At 47.5% G+C, this 15,990-nt stretch overlaps 1 protein-coding gene across 1 annotated transcript in view; it reads right to left on the bottom strand.

The window, feature by feature from the left end:
* The window catches only part of MINDY4 (MINDY lysine 48 deubiquitinase 4), a gene marked incomplete at its 3' end in the record, with an annotated part of 99,061 nt that overhangs the window by 49,626 nt on the left and 33,445 nt on the right, over positions 1 to 15,990 (bottom strand). Inside the window, exon 6 of the mRNA XM_084229899.1 lies at positions 4,481 to 4,539. Within this exon, the coding sequence (XP_084086025.1) occupies positions 4,481 to 4,539 (59 nt within the window). The remainder of the gene's footprint in view (positions 1 to 4,480; positions 4,540 to 15,990) is intronic.

Raw genomic sequence — 15,990 nt, 5'->3', positions numbered from 1 at the left:
TTTTATTAGTAGTATGTTTGAGTGTGTGTTTTGTTTTATATCAGATAAGCCCCATATAAAAGCCCCATGAGAAGTAACTATTATTACTCCCTTTTACAGATGAGAAAATGGAGGCTTAGAGAAATTAAGTAACTGGCCCAAAGTAACTAGAAAGCAGTGAAGGGTTGCTATAAACTTGGGCCAACTCCTAATCACTCTGCCATCCTGCCAACAAGACCTCCAGCCAGAAGGATACTAAGCCACACTCCCGATGTAGTCTTCTTACAATTGGGGTAACCAAGGCCCAGAGTGGTTCCCACTTAAGATGGCAGCAAAAGCCTGTGTCCTCACAGCCAGTGGAGGTTCCCTCTCACCATTGCACCTCATTGCTGCAGCATTTACCAGAACACTCAGATGAAAGGCCCACATGAAAACCACCCATGGCAATTCTGAATGCAAAGCTAAGCAAGGCAGTCCCCAGCATAGCAAAGGCTTTCACCAGAGTGGGCCTGCCGGATGGGGTGCCAGGATATATACAAGACCAACATCCCAGGACACATTTTATATCTTATTCTAGAGCTTCCTTTGCTCCCTTGGGGGAGGAACAAGCAGTATGAGGAATAAGTCTGAAATTTAAATGAGAACCTGAACTTAAATCAGAACCCTTCTTTGTGTCTCTGAAGAAGTCATCCTGTGACCATGGTCTTACAAAAATAACCTGACATCAACACTAGATATTCAATCAGCAACATGTCTGGGTCTTAAGAACATGGCGGTAGGTAGAGAAAGTAAGAAACCAAATGAGATATATAACAATACAATTCACATCCTTTATAAGCATAAGCACCCAAAACAACACTCCGCATGTTGCAAGAACATATACAAGCAAAAGAGATGTCAGCTAAATCCATAAGAAAGACTGCTAATGGACGGAGGGTCATGGGAGTGGCGGGGGGGGGGGGGGGGCTAAAGAGGAATAAGGAAGGAAAGATAAGAGTGAGAGAGGTCCATGGGGGGTTGCAGACTAAGGAATGCTGGAGGAATAGACATGTGATTAATTCAACCCCAGGGACCTGAGGCCCAAACAAGGGGAAAGTAACCTGAGTGATTGCACCAGGACCTGAAGCACTCCTTGCAGGGCCTTGGGCCAGACTGATTCTGGAGGTACAGCAGGGCAATATTTAAGCCTATTTAGAGGCTTCTGTTTAGTCTGAGGTTGTCCACGGAGGAAGTCGGGGCTGAAATGTGCTCTGCTCAGGGCCCCATGAAGTCTGGAGCTGGAGGCTGGTGGGTCCAGTGGAGCCCAGCCTTGCATGAGACTCCAGGAGGAGGCAGTCTCTTCTGGCTTTGCGGGGAGGAAGTTGGCCCTGATGCAGAGTTGGTTCAGGACCACATAGCAGTCCTTGGGCCCAGATTGGCGGGACCGCCGTACAAGGGAAAAACAAAGCACTCTGGAATGACATGTTGGCCAAGCAGACAAAACCATTTGCAAATACCGGTGGTTTGAGAATGCTATTTTTAAGACCCTGGTATAACAGTCTGGTTGAAAAGAAGCAAGGTTTTTTTTTTTGTTTGTTTCTTTTTTTCCCCCATACCATTTTATTTGACCTTGGGAGGAGGAAATGTATACATTATAATATATAAGAGAGGCCCCTACATCTCTTTTCCCAGGTGCCCTACTCAGGCTTGGTGTTTCTCATTGACTGCAAGATCTCTCCTGGAAGATGCCCCAGGTGGGTCCTGCAGGCCAGTACTCCTCCTGGCTTTTGATAACAGACTCCACCTCTCAACCCCCCCACCAAGGATGTAGGCTGAAACCTCAACTTTCTCCCACTCTCCAGCCTCTGAATTATTCTGTCTCTAAAATCTCTCCTGCCTCACGTCCTTCCTTTCCTCCACTGTTAAAAGCTCTTTACTGAGTACCCAGGATGTGCCAGGGGTTACATGGGACAGAGAAGGTCCAGAGGTGGTTAAAACAGCACTCCCACATTCAAGGTGCTCACTGTCTAGAAGGGAGACAGAGTCCCAAACAAATAATATTGTAATTGTGCTAAAACAGATAAATAATTGTGCTGAAAAGTATACAGGTTTCTGAAGAGTCAGAGTAGCTTCCCAGAGGAATATTCAAATATCAGGTAGATGTTTGAAGAGGTCTTAAAATACCCATAGGATTTCCCCCAAATAGATAAAGGACCCAATCACCCCTTTTCTGGACTATTTCAAAAGCTCCTCACTAGTTTTCCAAGGTCCAGGCACTTGCCCCTGAAATTCATCTTTAACACCCATCTGGAGCCATAGCCCTGGCTATGTTACTCACTAGCACAGGATCCTCAAGGTCCCTTACTGGCTGTGAATTTATAGTCAGTCTCTTCAGTGCAGCGCTCGAGGTCATCCTTGCCTTGCCACACAACCTGCGTTCCCAGCACCGTCTCCCGCTGACCCCATGCCTTCCCTATAGTCAGTCACCTCAAGAAATCCCTCTCTCACACTCCAGGCCTTTGCCTGTGTAGTTCATGCCACATCTCCTCTTGGCAAGACCTCATGCAGCCTTCAAAGGCCAGTCTGAATATCACCTTGCTATGGAAACTTTTGGAAACCACCACAGAACTCGGTTAGAGCAGAGATGAACCTCTGATCCTCTGTTATATGCATTGCTGTCAACTTCTCTTCCCTTGTCCTACCCAACACTGTCCTCCAAGAAGGCACTTCTAACTGCTTTCAACAGAGTTCTGTCGAGCTCTGGCACAGAATTTCTAACAAAACTTTACTGAACTAAACCAAAGTAAGACAAATAGTGGTGGGGAAGGAAATGCCATTCCTCTAGTCAAATGATATCCCTTGCTGCTGCCCCCCAGTCCCCTACACCTCTCTCCTTTTCTCTCTTCCATAAACTCTCCTGGTGAGTGGGTTCCATGATTGCTTATCTTTCATCTCCATTTCCTTTCCTAAACTGACAGCTAAGCTACTAGCAAAGAGGGGCCCTACCTCCCTCTGGAAACGCACACACACTTCAAACAGCTGGCTTCTGAGAGAACTACTAAAAGCCCTCCTTCCACTAGAAGCCCTCTGGGTTCTGAAGGCCAGGAACTGCTTCACTTTATGACCAAACAGGAGTGGCTTTCATTGGAAAATCTTAAAGTACAGTGCCTTACAGAAAGGCTTTAGATGCCAGGTTTCCTGGATCCCCATTTCATTCTGCACAGCCCTGAGCAGAGACCCACCCCTTCCTGGGCAGGCCAGACAGTCCTCCCAGTCACTTCTGATGATCACAACTCTGAGGAATTGTCACCTCAGAATAAACAAACCCCTGCCTCCATTCAGAGGCTGCCCCTGCCTTTCAACTTCATCAAAGCCAACTGCCCATCTCACAAGTAACTTCTAAAAAAGCACACTGCTTTCCTCAGTTGAAAAGGGAGTATTAAAAAGCAATAGGAAAAGTACATGGACGGCTCTTATATGCCAAAATGGCCCAGCAGGTATATTCATGGCTTGTAGAGAAAGAGTAAGTGTCTACGGAACGCAAGCCTTATCTCTTCATGTCCACTATTGGTCTATCACCATCCATTCTGGGCTGCTTTTGCCATGTCCTGAAAACACATACATATACATCCTTGGAGAGTAGAGGATTGCAGAAAGAGAAAAGAAAAAAGATGGCTTCAAAACTAAAGAGTGGGGCCTCCCCGGTGGTGCAGCAGTTGAGCGCTGGGTTGCGAAGCTGCCCGCGGTCTCTGCGGCGCCGGTTCGATCCCCGGCTGCTCCCCGGCCACCAGAGGAGGGTCCCACATGGCGCGCAGACCTCTCCTGCTGCCCGCTGCTCCCCTCAGCAGTGTACTTCTGTCCTTCTGCCTGTTCTGCTCCCTGCTCTGGCTCTGGTGAATTCTCTCACCCTCCCGCGCTTCTGACTGTACCCAGTGCATGTATAAACAAACAAACAAATAATAAACAAAAACATGCCTCCTTTAAAAAAAAAAAAAAAAAACTAAAGAGTGAATGGACATGTTCCCTCTCTTGATCTGAGTTGTAGTTATAGGTCTGAGCACTTTGCACTTGATGCACTTCTTTGCTTATACTTTACACCTTGATTATCTATTCCTAAATCTTTTAAAAGGTGAACTTCCCCCTACAGAGCTAAATTGATATTTTGACGGAGAACCAGCTTCTGAAGACTTCTATAGGTTCTGAGTGACCCTAAAACAATCTTCAAATGCTGAAAGGGCTCCCCTGCTGCTTTGCCTCTCCCCCAGAGTGGATCTCAAAATAATTAGACTTCTTAGATGGATTTCTCCAGGACAGAGGCAGGCAGTGGAAGACAACATCAACTAAAAAGAGAGAAGCCTGCTCTACTCACTCACGCTCTGGGCCAAGTTCTTCTTTGCAAGGTCAGTAGGAGGACAGTGGCTCCCCACCCAGCCAGTGGAGAGCCCACCATCCATGCCCCCAGACAGCGCAAACGAGACCCTGGCCCTGAAGGGCACAGTGGAGAAGCACCAGCCACACCTACCAAGCTGTAGGGCACCCAGCTCACCGTCGGCCTTGCTGGACACTGGCAACTGGTTTTTCCTGGGAAAAAAAAGAAAACATCAGTGGCTAAAAGCAAATGACAGAGAAATATAAACTGCAGGGGAAATTGGAGAGAGTACTGGAGGGGGTCCAGGGGGTAAATTCCAGGTTCTCTTGGGTCCTGGCCCAACACTGTGTGCACCTTGCACTGGTCACACTCCCTTTTTGACACTGGTTCCATATCGGATAAAACCAAATCAATTGGTTTTACAAACCAATTGGTCCTTCAATTGTGTTCACACACACACACACACACACACACACACACACACACACACATAGTTCCTGTCATCACTGTACGAGTTTTTTTTTTTAATATCCCTCTCTCTTTTTTTGGTTTCCTTTCTTCTCCCAGCTTTCTTATAAAGCTATCAGCAGCCATTTATAAGCAAATCTGAGATGTACCAAAGAACCTGCCCTGTATCTTGTTATCTGAAAACGTGTCCTGTGATTCTGATTTGTAAATTCAGGCCAAGTCCAAGCAGAGCATTCTTAAAATGGCCTACCTGTATTTTAGCTCTCTTTAGTTGTTTCTTCCCCCTCCAGTATGCATCAATCTGAAGTAAGATCACTTTTTTGAAAGAATGTGCTAAAAATAACAACATTACATCACTCTCTCAAAAACCCGTTTACTATGTTAAAAATGACAGCTCTTTTGAACGTAGCATTGAAATATATTTTCCTCCAACATCCTTGCAGGGGTCTGATAGGATTGAAGTAACAATTGCAATCTCGCTATGGTACATTCTATTGAATTGGCTTCCTCCTGAAGATGTATGGAGGGGCGTGCGTGGAAGACCACGGAGGACACACAGTACCGAATGCCCGAGCACGTACTGCTTTGGACTCCGGCTTCTTTCTCTGTGCTGGAACAAGCTCTCCTTCCCCCTCCCACCCTGCCAATCCCCATCCTCCCCTAGTCCTCTCCACTCAATCAAGACCATTCCCTTTCATTCAAAACCACAAAATTCCTTTGTCCCTACACTACCAGGGTTATGCAAGCGTTCCTGTGGGGAAGGGTGAAAGAATGCACTGGAAACAGGAGCTAGGGCAGGAGAAGGATGTGAAAGAGGGTGTTAACACAAGGCTGTCATAGGTCCCAAGCCCCCAGCAATGGGGACTCACTTTCACAGAAGCCTCTCCCGCCAAACTGCTCCCACCCCCATAGCTCCACTCGAAAGGCTGAGACCTGAGCACCCCCTCTATCTCTCCCTCCTGTCACTGTTTCATCTGGAGACTTTGGCAAGGCAGGGTGACTTGCCCTCGTTGTGCCTCAGAGTAGGGACACTGAAAAGTAAACTTGGAGGCTCGGGCCCTAGGTGGCCTCTAAAGCCTGCCATGAACCATTTCAAACAGGGGTGGCAGAAGCAAAGGCATCTCTGGAACATTCCAGCAGCAATAACCTCTCTCTGTCTCCAACTCTGCCTCATCATCTCCCCCAAATCACTACAATGGCCTGCTAGCAGGTTCCTGACCCCCAGTGTGAAGCCCCACTCCCACATCGGCCCCCTACATCTTAACCTGGCTATCTAAGGCATCTTTCTAAAGAACAAATCAGACCACACCACTGTCTAGCTGAAATGCTTCAAATGCTTTCAAATGCTTTCCCATCACCATCACCAATAATGATAAAAATCACAATTATAAATAATGACAGTAATATAAGAGCAAATACTGTGACTGTGGACTGTTTCAGGCAGTGCTGAGTGCTTTTCAAGCATCAAAAATCATTGGCTTCTCAGTACCAGGTCCCATAATTTTCCTAGGATTACTCAGCAAGCAAGTGGCAGCACAGGAATATGAACACGGGCAATGACTCCCAAGATAATGGCAGAGAGACAATGGCAGTGACCACCACGTACTGCTTCCTTATAAAATAAAATCAAGGCCCACCAGGGTACCCTCAGGGGTACCTATGATCTGGCTGCCCACCCCTCAGCCTCTAGCCTTTGCACCCTCACTCTCCACTTGCATTTCCCCCATGCTGAACTTCTCAGCCTGTGCTTCTATACATTTTCATAAGCTGTATGCTTCATCTAGAATATCCCTTGGCAAACTCATACTATTCCTCCGAAGTCCAACTGGAAGGTTACCAATTTCTCAACCCCAAAGTAGGCATTCATTTCATTTCTTCACTCACTCACTAGCAAACATGTGACATTTATCTGGCAGGCTTATCTCCCGGCCCTAGTGAGACCCGGCCATGTAAAATGAATAGGTATAATTCGCAATATGACATGGTGTGGTAGGCTGGATAATGGCCCTCAAAAATATCCATTTCGTAATCCCTGGAACAGGAAAATGGTCCCTTATGTGGCAAAAAGGACTTTGCGAATGGGATTAATTTAAGGATTTTGAGATGGAAGAGGGTATCCTGGATTATCCCAGTGAGACCAATGTAATTATAAGAAGGAGACTGGATGCAGAACAGGAGAGGTGACGTGATGATGGAAGCAGAGGCTGGGAGTGGTACATTTTGAAGACGGAGGACGGGGCCAGGTGCCAAGGATGTGGGTGGCCACTGGTAGCCGAGAAAGGCAAGGAAACAGGTTTTCCCTGAGCGCCTGCCAACACCTTCACTTTACAACTTTAGCTCAGTGGAACTGATCTCAGAATTTGGTCCTCCAGAGAAGTGAGATGATAAATTCATATTGTTTAAGTCACTGAACTTGTAGTATCAGTGGCAGCAGCCATGGGAAACTAATACCAGTGGTGAGACAGATAAGGAAGAACAAAGGACTGTGGGTTCTCTTGGTCGCCTCTTGTCATATCTCACTGCCCAGCATCTACTCAATGCTCCATGACTGGGTGTCGATACCAGAGTGACCCTCACAGAATCTCAGTGACTCACACAAGGTCACACAACGTAGAAATGCTAGAGCCAAGACTCGCCCCCCGGCTGCTGGCTCTGTTTTGCTCTTTCCTCTACTTTATGCTTCCTTCCCGGCCCCCAATCCTCCTCGGCTTCCGGTGGACCACGGAACAAAGTCCAAACCTTCCAAGTGGCCCCCCTGGATCCTGAGGGCAGAGCCACGAGGTATGTGGGTGGCCCCAAGTAGTGGTGAGAGGGTTGAGATGTTCCCCCTGCTTCGGGTACAGCGGGGCCGCCCCGTCCCCATCCCTGACCCAGTCATGAGACTTCCACCCAGAGTGCCATCCATCAGCTGCAAGACCCAGCTCAGAGGCTTTGTGCCGGTTTCCCATAGATCTCATCACCAGAGGAGACTTCAATTATGCTCACACTTAGGGAATGCACTTATTGTTCCTTTCATGTGTCCCTTTGTGGCGTAAGCATTACAAAGTTTAAAAGGTCAGTTTAAAAGCATGTTCTTGCCTTTGAGTGAAAACTATTATGAAAAACAACAAGAAGATAAATCAAGGAATTCAAAATACTTTTTCAAAATGTGATTGTGCAGATACCCCAGAGATATGTGTCAAAGTGTGCATCTAGTAAGTCCACGCTCGCCAGGCTGCAGGCACCCCGGCTATCTGTTATATCTGGGGTCTCCACTTCTCACCTAATCATCATTTTGTGTGTCCCTGAGGAAGAAGCAATGGCTAGGGCACTGCAGGTGTCTGGGAGTGTATGGAGTCAAGACTCAGTTTCTGGGTAGCTGGAACTTGGAAAGAGTTACTCAGGAGCCTGGGTTCTTGTCTCTGCTTTTCACCATTCTGCATGTCCTTGGGCAAGTCATTCACCTCTGTGGGCATCAGGTTCCTCCTCTGAACCATGGGGATGCCAGCAAATGCCTGCTGGCTGTGGGGCAAGACCAGGGGCAGGGACTCTGAGAGGACCGGAGAGGCCAAACCACATTATTCTTGAAATTTTAGTGATTGTACATCCCAACACCCAGAAAATTCCACCAGCTCTTAACATACAGAGAAGAGGGCATGGTCATTCCTCAGGGTTTGGTACTGAATGTTGGCCTAAATTAGTATTGGATTCCAAATGAAAGGTGTCCCATGAGAATAAACATGTAGATCACTTACTACATATTAGAGGAAAAATCAGAGCCCAATGTGCATGGAGTCCAACAGGACCCCACCCATGCAGCACAAGATTCCAGAATATAAGAAATTAACACTGACTGTTAATTTCTGACTGTTCAAAGTCAGTGATATCCCAGCACATCTAACCAAAGTGATATAAAATTATCTGGAGGGGCACTTTCTACAGACAGACCACACAAGATGCCAGGGTGGCGTGGCAGGGTGGAGATGTTTTCCAGTCCCACTGAAAATATGCTCCAAATGGGAAAACTACTAAACACATAAGAAAATGATGCACCACTGTAAGTAAGTTGACACAATAAGCAAGGTTCACCGAGGCTCCCAAGAACTTGAGCTGGTGCAACAACAGTCTAAAAAAGGCTGTAATTCAAGATACAAGAGCAACTTTACAAAAGGAAAGGAAATCATAGGAAAAGAAAAAGACACTACAAGTAAAGCCTGGGCAGTTTTAAAAGGAAACACAGTCATAGAAAGAAAAACTATGCTCAAGCACATAGTGGTGTGGATAATAACATTAAGTATAAAAAGGAAATCGACACGTCTACTCCTAGAAAGGAGGAGGGAAGCTACTACCCCGATTTAGCAGAGTTGTCCAGCTGTCCGTGGACATGTAGGAAGAGACCAGACCAGTGATAAGACCAGCTCTCGCACCAAAGAGGAGTGGCACACTTGGCAAGGAACTAACGGCCTGGAGTCTCAGCTACCCTTTTGCCAGATGGGCCTTTTGAGAGGCTGCACCGACAGACTTCAGCTCTGGGGTTCGCTCTATCCCCACCCGCACAAGCTTCTTGGTGGGTGCACACATAGCCTGCAGCTGGGGGGTGCCCTCTGAGGAGCAACCTGCCTTCTCTTCTCTTTCCCAAGGGTGCCTTCGCACAGCCCTTGCTCCTAAGGTGCTCATTAAAAACTGAACTGCTGGAGAAGCAGTGAGCCTTAGTGAGGAGATCCCAGGGGGCAAGCTGACTTTCAAAGAACTTTTTCAAATTGAAGTTCTCCACAGGAGAGATTTTTTTCTTTTCGCTTTCCTGCGTTCCACTCTTCCTTGGCTTCCTCTTGAGGCTCAGCTATGCTGCCCCAGATAAATCCTGAGGTACAGAATTCCAGTGAGTTGGTCTTGGAAGGCACTTAATTGGTGTAACCATTGGTTTCACAGATGGGGAAACTGAGCCCGGGAGAGAGGAGGGGAGTTCCCCAGCTGCCTTCATCTCCCAGCGCAGCCTGACACCCCTACCCCGATCGGCAGGCGTTTTTAAAATTAAGCCATCGAGAACATGAGGTCTCATTTGGGGTGGGTCACCGAGAAGTCACCATGTGCACTACCTGTCACACTGTGTAGCGACTTTAACAGATCTCAGTGTTTGTTATACCCTGCAGTTGCCAGTTCTCTGACTGTTGACCTTCAACATATAAAAGATCTTTTTTTCTCTCTTTTCTTTTCTCTTAAGGATGTGGAAAACCTGACTAGAATTGCCTGGTCTGACATTTCCTGTGAGAAAGCTCTCTGCTTGGAATACTGTGAAAACAATCTGCCTTAACAATTCAACGCAAATAAATTATCTTCCTGAAACTAGTGAAAAACCTTAATTGGGAGTTAGGCTGCATATCCAAATCTCTCTCATCCGGATCCACAATGACGAAGGTTGGACCAAGATAGTGATCGAGGGTGAGGACAGATCTGGGGGGGGGGAGGAGGGTCTCTGCTGACCCTGCATCCTCCTGGAAAAGCCATCGGCCCAGCTCTCTAGCTGGCGAGAACACACGTCGTACCCCAGCCCATTGTTCTTGGGGGTGATGATTTCTCAGCTTAACTATCTTTCCCTATGTGCCCCGCCCCACAGTCTTTGGCACACATCCTTGACAAGAAGTGTGCAGAGCCAGAGCAGGATCCGAAATCAAGTCCAACATTTCTCTTTCCTTGAGTCAGGGTGGATTCTGGCACATTCCAGGAACAGAGAAGAATTTTACCATGGTCACCAAGTCATCAGACTGGGAGAGTTCCTTCAAGGGCGTCCAGTTTACAAAACAAAACTGCATTAGACATAATCTTCCTTCATATTATTCTCCCAGTTTGGCATGAGTCCTCAGCATACAGATGGTATTTAATGGATGCTCCCTGTGGAAGCTGGGGAGTACTCAGAGTTCACCTCAATGCAGCTGGTCCACCTAGAAGGGCTAGAAAGGTTATTCCAGGTCATTTCTAATCCTGCCAGGGGTGGGGTTCAGGTGAGAGAGGGAGATTTTCCAAGGTCCCCTGGGTTGTGGGCAAAGGCAGAAATAGAATTTTAGGCTCCAGACATTCATCCAGTACATTTTCACCTATCCCATGCTAGATGTGAGAGGCACTGACTGTGTTTTCTTTAAACCCATGTGTGTCAGCATAGGTTGGTCACCCTTCTCTCCAGGGACACACACCAAGCAGGGCTCTGCAGCTCTCCAATTCATATCTCCTGCCTTTCTCCCAGGCTGCAGTTTCCTGGGTGTGGCTGAAATCTGTTCCACAAGGTGACTGGTGCCGAGAGACAGGCATTGCTCAACAGGCAGTGAAATGGTGGGTCTGGCTGTAGTTCATCAGCGGAACACGGCCAAACCCTGGGAGGAACCATGCTGTCACCTGAGCTGTGCAGTTCACCAAATACAAAATTGTGAGCCCATCATAGCCTTTCTTCGTGGTCTTGCCTTCCCACCTCTGCCCAAGAGCAACTGGCCACCAGGCTCAACCATGTCCAACCATTGTGAGATGCCGGATGAGCTAATGACCAGAGCCAGAGCTAAAGACATGTCACGGTGTCTCACCCACGCCCTGAGGGTCCCCTTAATTGGGAGTTAGGCTGCACACCCAAGTCCCTCTCATCCGGACCCATGACGACAAAGATCGGACAAAACAGTGATCTTGGGTGAGGACAGACTTGGAGGGAGGAGGGGTCATGGATGACCCTGCATCCTCCTGGAAAAGTCACCAGCCGGGACTCTAACTGGAGAGAACACATGTCATACCTCAGACATGTGGGGGCCCCGGACTACACACCCAGCAGGCAGGGTCACCGTGGCTGCCTCTGATTAGGGCATCCGGCAGTGAAGGGAGGACCCAACAGGTCTGGCTCCATCAGAGATGAAGATTCCCCGGGTCCTGCCCTCCCCGGGGCTGGTATGAGGGCCCAGGACGGGAAGGATTGCCTCTCCAACCTTGGCCCCTGCCCAGGGAGTGTAAAGTCACACTGGCAGTTATGAAAGGGGAGGATCCAACGTGCCGCCTGGAAGACATTACATAAGAGTCGCCGCCGGTTTCCATAGTGGCTTGGAAAGCCGTGTGGAGGTGTTTACTTAGCTGCTAGGAGAAGCTGGTTTTTGGCACCAACCTTACCCTTTACTGTCCTAATAAAGGCCAATATATCCAGGGAAGTGAGCTGCCCTAATGAGGGAGGCCGACTTTCTCTCGTCCCACTCAACAGGAAATCCACTTACCTTGTGTTTGGTTCAATACTCCAAAGGATGACTTAGAACACCTTCTAGGATGCAATATTTTCATTTTGAAATTAACGCAACATTCCCCTCTATAAGCACTAACAACAGTGCCATGGGCAGTATTTTTGAAACTACACCCGTCTGGGTCTAAGGTTAACTCCATAGCAATTTGAAAACAAAGAAATTTAGGTTTGTTTACTTTAGAAAAGGTAAGGAGGCTTACACTTAAATAACACTTATTTTTGGAGCTCGTTTCTCCCCAAGTGGCCTGGGGTGAATAATCACCTTCCCTGGGCTCCCATTTTCCTGTCCATAACATTCTTAGGGTTCTAAGAGCTCCATAGCTTTGTTCTTAGCAATAATAATTGCTTATATGGGTGGCACCTTCTTTTTTCTCAAGCACTTACTAAGCAGTTTTAAATATAATTCTTATTAAAGTCCCCTGTGAGCAGGGGCGTAGGAACCTTTTAGCCCCACTTCTACAAATGAGGACATTGAGATTCAGAAAATCAGAAAAACATTTAACACAAAACAGCCCATGCCAACAGGTCTAAATTGAGATGAAGAAAATAAGCAACAATACAGTTAGTCTTTCACAAGGTTTAATTTGCCCATTTTAGCAGTTGGACTTTTATTTTAAAATCATATCATCCCAATTTTTGAAAATGTTATGAAATTGTTTTAATGTCCTTAAGCCAGAAATTAAATAATAATAACCACCACCCACATCACATCTGATTTATGGTGCAGTCAATAGAGCTTAAGCTTCAGCGGTCCTCACCCTTTCAAGAGAACTAGCAATGTGTTAGCACGGTATTGGATTTTAGTAAAGTTTACAGAAATGAGATATTGTCATAGTCTTTCTCTCAGAGAAGCCACCATGATGTCTGCAGCTGAACCTGAACTTGGTCCCCCAGTGTTTTGTTTTTGTCCTTATTTTTGTGGTTGTTTTGCTGGCCCGTGTATTCCCAGAAATCCACTGCACCAGATGGGTGACCCCAAGTCTGCTCCAACCAGGGGCCCTGTATTTGTCTTGCCCTAGTTTGTAGAGAGACAGGCGAAGTCAAGACTGACTCCTGGGGCTCCTCTTTCTTCTACCCCCCACCAACTGTCCCATTACAAAATAAAGTACTCTCCAGGAAATTTGACCTACTCCAAAGGCACAGAGAACTGATTGTTTTCTGGATATTTCTTAGAAAAGGGAGAAACATGTTGCTTTAAACCCGAGCTAGCTTTGCAAACTTGGAGCATTACACTACTAGCACACACAAAACCAGAGAATTGTGGAATCTCCATGGTGAACCAGTCCCAACTAAGGAGGAGCACACCCTGGATAAAATTAGCTGTCTCCTGAGGGAGCCAGGAACCTCCCGTGCTCTCCCGGCAGTGTTTTCACTTGAAATAGGGTGTGAGGGTCCTGGTGTACCAACCAGAGGATGAGTGCCCTTCCTTCCCACCCCTCTGGGCTCTCCACCTCTGACTCTTCAGGAATCCTCTGGAGCTTTTTCCAAAACAAATACAAAAAACTTAGGAAGCAGCTGGACCCACATCGGGCTGTCTCATCCCCGAGAGTGGGGGACCAGCAAGTAGAGGAGGTATTCGGTGCGGTGCTGAAATGTGGCTGAGGACAGTCACTCATAAGTGGGGGATCTGTTCTGAAACTTTCCACGAGTCCCCACGCAGGGAGCACAGAACCACCTCACACAGAAATCAGGATGCAGAGATTTGAATTTAGCACAGGGCAGGGAAAGTGTTTCCTCCCAGGCCCTCACGAAGTTTTCGCGCGAGTTTGTGGCAGGGAAGAAGGGGGAAGAATCAAAAGCAGCACTTTCTCCTTAACAGTGAAACTCCTGCAGATTTGGAATGAAGTCCTCTGCCAAGACTCTGACTTCCCGTTTCTAGGGATCTACATCTACATAACACGGACTCCAGACTGCACACTCGTGCCCACCAAACCCCGGGGTTCTGAATCCTCACCCCAGGGCTGCAAGTCCCTGCCACCTTGGCTGTCCCCGGAGGGCAGCCGTGCAGGGGCCTATAGACCGCGGCCCCTTCAAGGGTAGCGTGGGCGAGAAATGGTCGCAGCAGCGCAGCCAACAGGAAGCTCTTTGACCAAAGTTATCTGGAGCTTTTTCCAGAACAAATATAAAAACCATATGAAGCAGCTGGACCCACGTCGGGCAGTCTCCTGTTGGAAATGTCATGTTGAGCCTCACAATGTGGGTGTAATCAAATGATTGGGAGTTTTGAGAAAACATCCAGAGGGTCCTGAGAGAAAAGAGCAAGTATTGCCAGAGTGGTGGGCGTGGGGTATGGATTCCAGTCCCAGCGGGGGGTGGCGGAGGCAGGCTCTGGTGGAGGGAGTGTAGGAATCTCAGGAGCAGCTGGCCAGGCCCACACTAAGAGGCTAATCCAGGGTGTATAGGTATGGCTTCTGGAACAGCCACCCGTTCCTTGAAGTCCGAGGCCTTGGGGAGGCCCATATACAAGGAATCCCCAACCTGGCCTCACCCGTGTTTCTGGGGCTGAGCTTTCACTTTATACCATCACCTCCCCAGATTGCAGCATGCGGGGACACACGATGACCCGCTGCACTTCCCTGCCACCCTCATTTGTTCCATGAGTTTTGTGCTTTCCCTTTTTATCTTACAAAAAAAATAAGTTAAAGCAACAGGAAAATTAAGAGCTCTATTGTGAACACCAATATGCCTTTCACTTAGAGTGACACAAATTGCTAAAATTTTGCCAAATGTGCTCTGTCTCCAGACACACACACACACACACACACACACACACAATTTCTCTGCTGAACCATATGAAAGCAAGTTGCATGTGTCATAACACATCATCCCTAAATACTTCAGCCTGAATCTCCCAGGAGCAAGTACAGTCTCCTACAAACACCCACCATGTGGGGCTTACTAATATGACAACACTGTTTAAAACCAGGATCCTTGTCTAAGCTCGCCCAGAGCCCTGCATCTGGTAAGTATACTCTTTTGAAGCTCTTTTCTTTTAAAAAGAAGAAATCAGTTCTAATTATTAGATATTAAATCAGCCAGATTCACTTAAGGTTTTTATCTAAAACGGATTCACTCCAACTTCACTTTCTTCTTTTAAGGCTGGACTTAAAGGATGTCTAATGTGAACATTTAGGCAAGAAAATGAGATTTGTAAAGAAGCTGAGAGGGGCAGGGGAGGGGCAGCCTCTGGGTTGTAGATGATCCCTCCCCCTGTGTGGTTGGATTTCCTTGTGAGCTTTTGGGGTTGGCTCCCACACACCTGTCAATATGTCCTGTACATAGTAGCTTCTAGAACACTTGCCCTCTATATAGTAGCTTCTGGACCATGAATACCGCACGTGAAACAATGGAGGTGGCTCTGAGCCTTGCAAAGAACCTCCAGGCTCAGAAGGTGGCAGGGCACTTGGTCTTGGTTTCTGTCCATAACATTTTTATAATGCTTGCCTGTCTTTTTTTTTTTTTTTTTTCATCAAAATAAGTTTCATTTGAAGTGGGAATGGCTGACCAAAGTGACATGGGACTGGAACACGGCGTCAGTTACAGGAACACCATCCTCCTCTCACATCTTTCCTGTTTCTCAGGACTCCTTCGCAGAATCTAATGATGCCTGGGGCCAGTGCAGAAGCCAGAAGGTGGAGGACCACAAGCACACGGCCAAGAGAGCAGCACATGAGGCCAGGCCCCTGCCCAGGCCAGGCCTGTACCTGGGGGTGGAGTGGGGGGTGCCCTGCTCTGTCAGCCTCCAGGGCTTTCAAATGAACCTGGCCCCACTTCTTTGACCCTCACTGCAAAGGAGAGGAAAAGCCTCATGGAAGACAAATTCATTCCATAAAGACTCCCTGAGGCCCCACTGTGTGCTGATCAGCCACAGGAGTCCCAGGAACCCAAGCCAGCTTGTCCTCTTCACTCTGGCCATGACCCACACAATGGATATGAATATTTCTCTTGGATCATA

Source organism: Talpa europaea, assembly GCF_964194135.1.
Source record: "Talpa europaea genome assembly, chromosome: 3".
Taxonomy (NCBI): Eukaryota; Metazoa; Chordata; class Mammalia; order Eulipotyphla; family Talpidae; genus Talpa; species Talpa europaea.
This window is presented reverse-complemented; position numbering and strand designations above follow the sequence as displayed.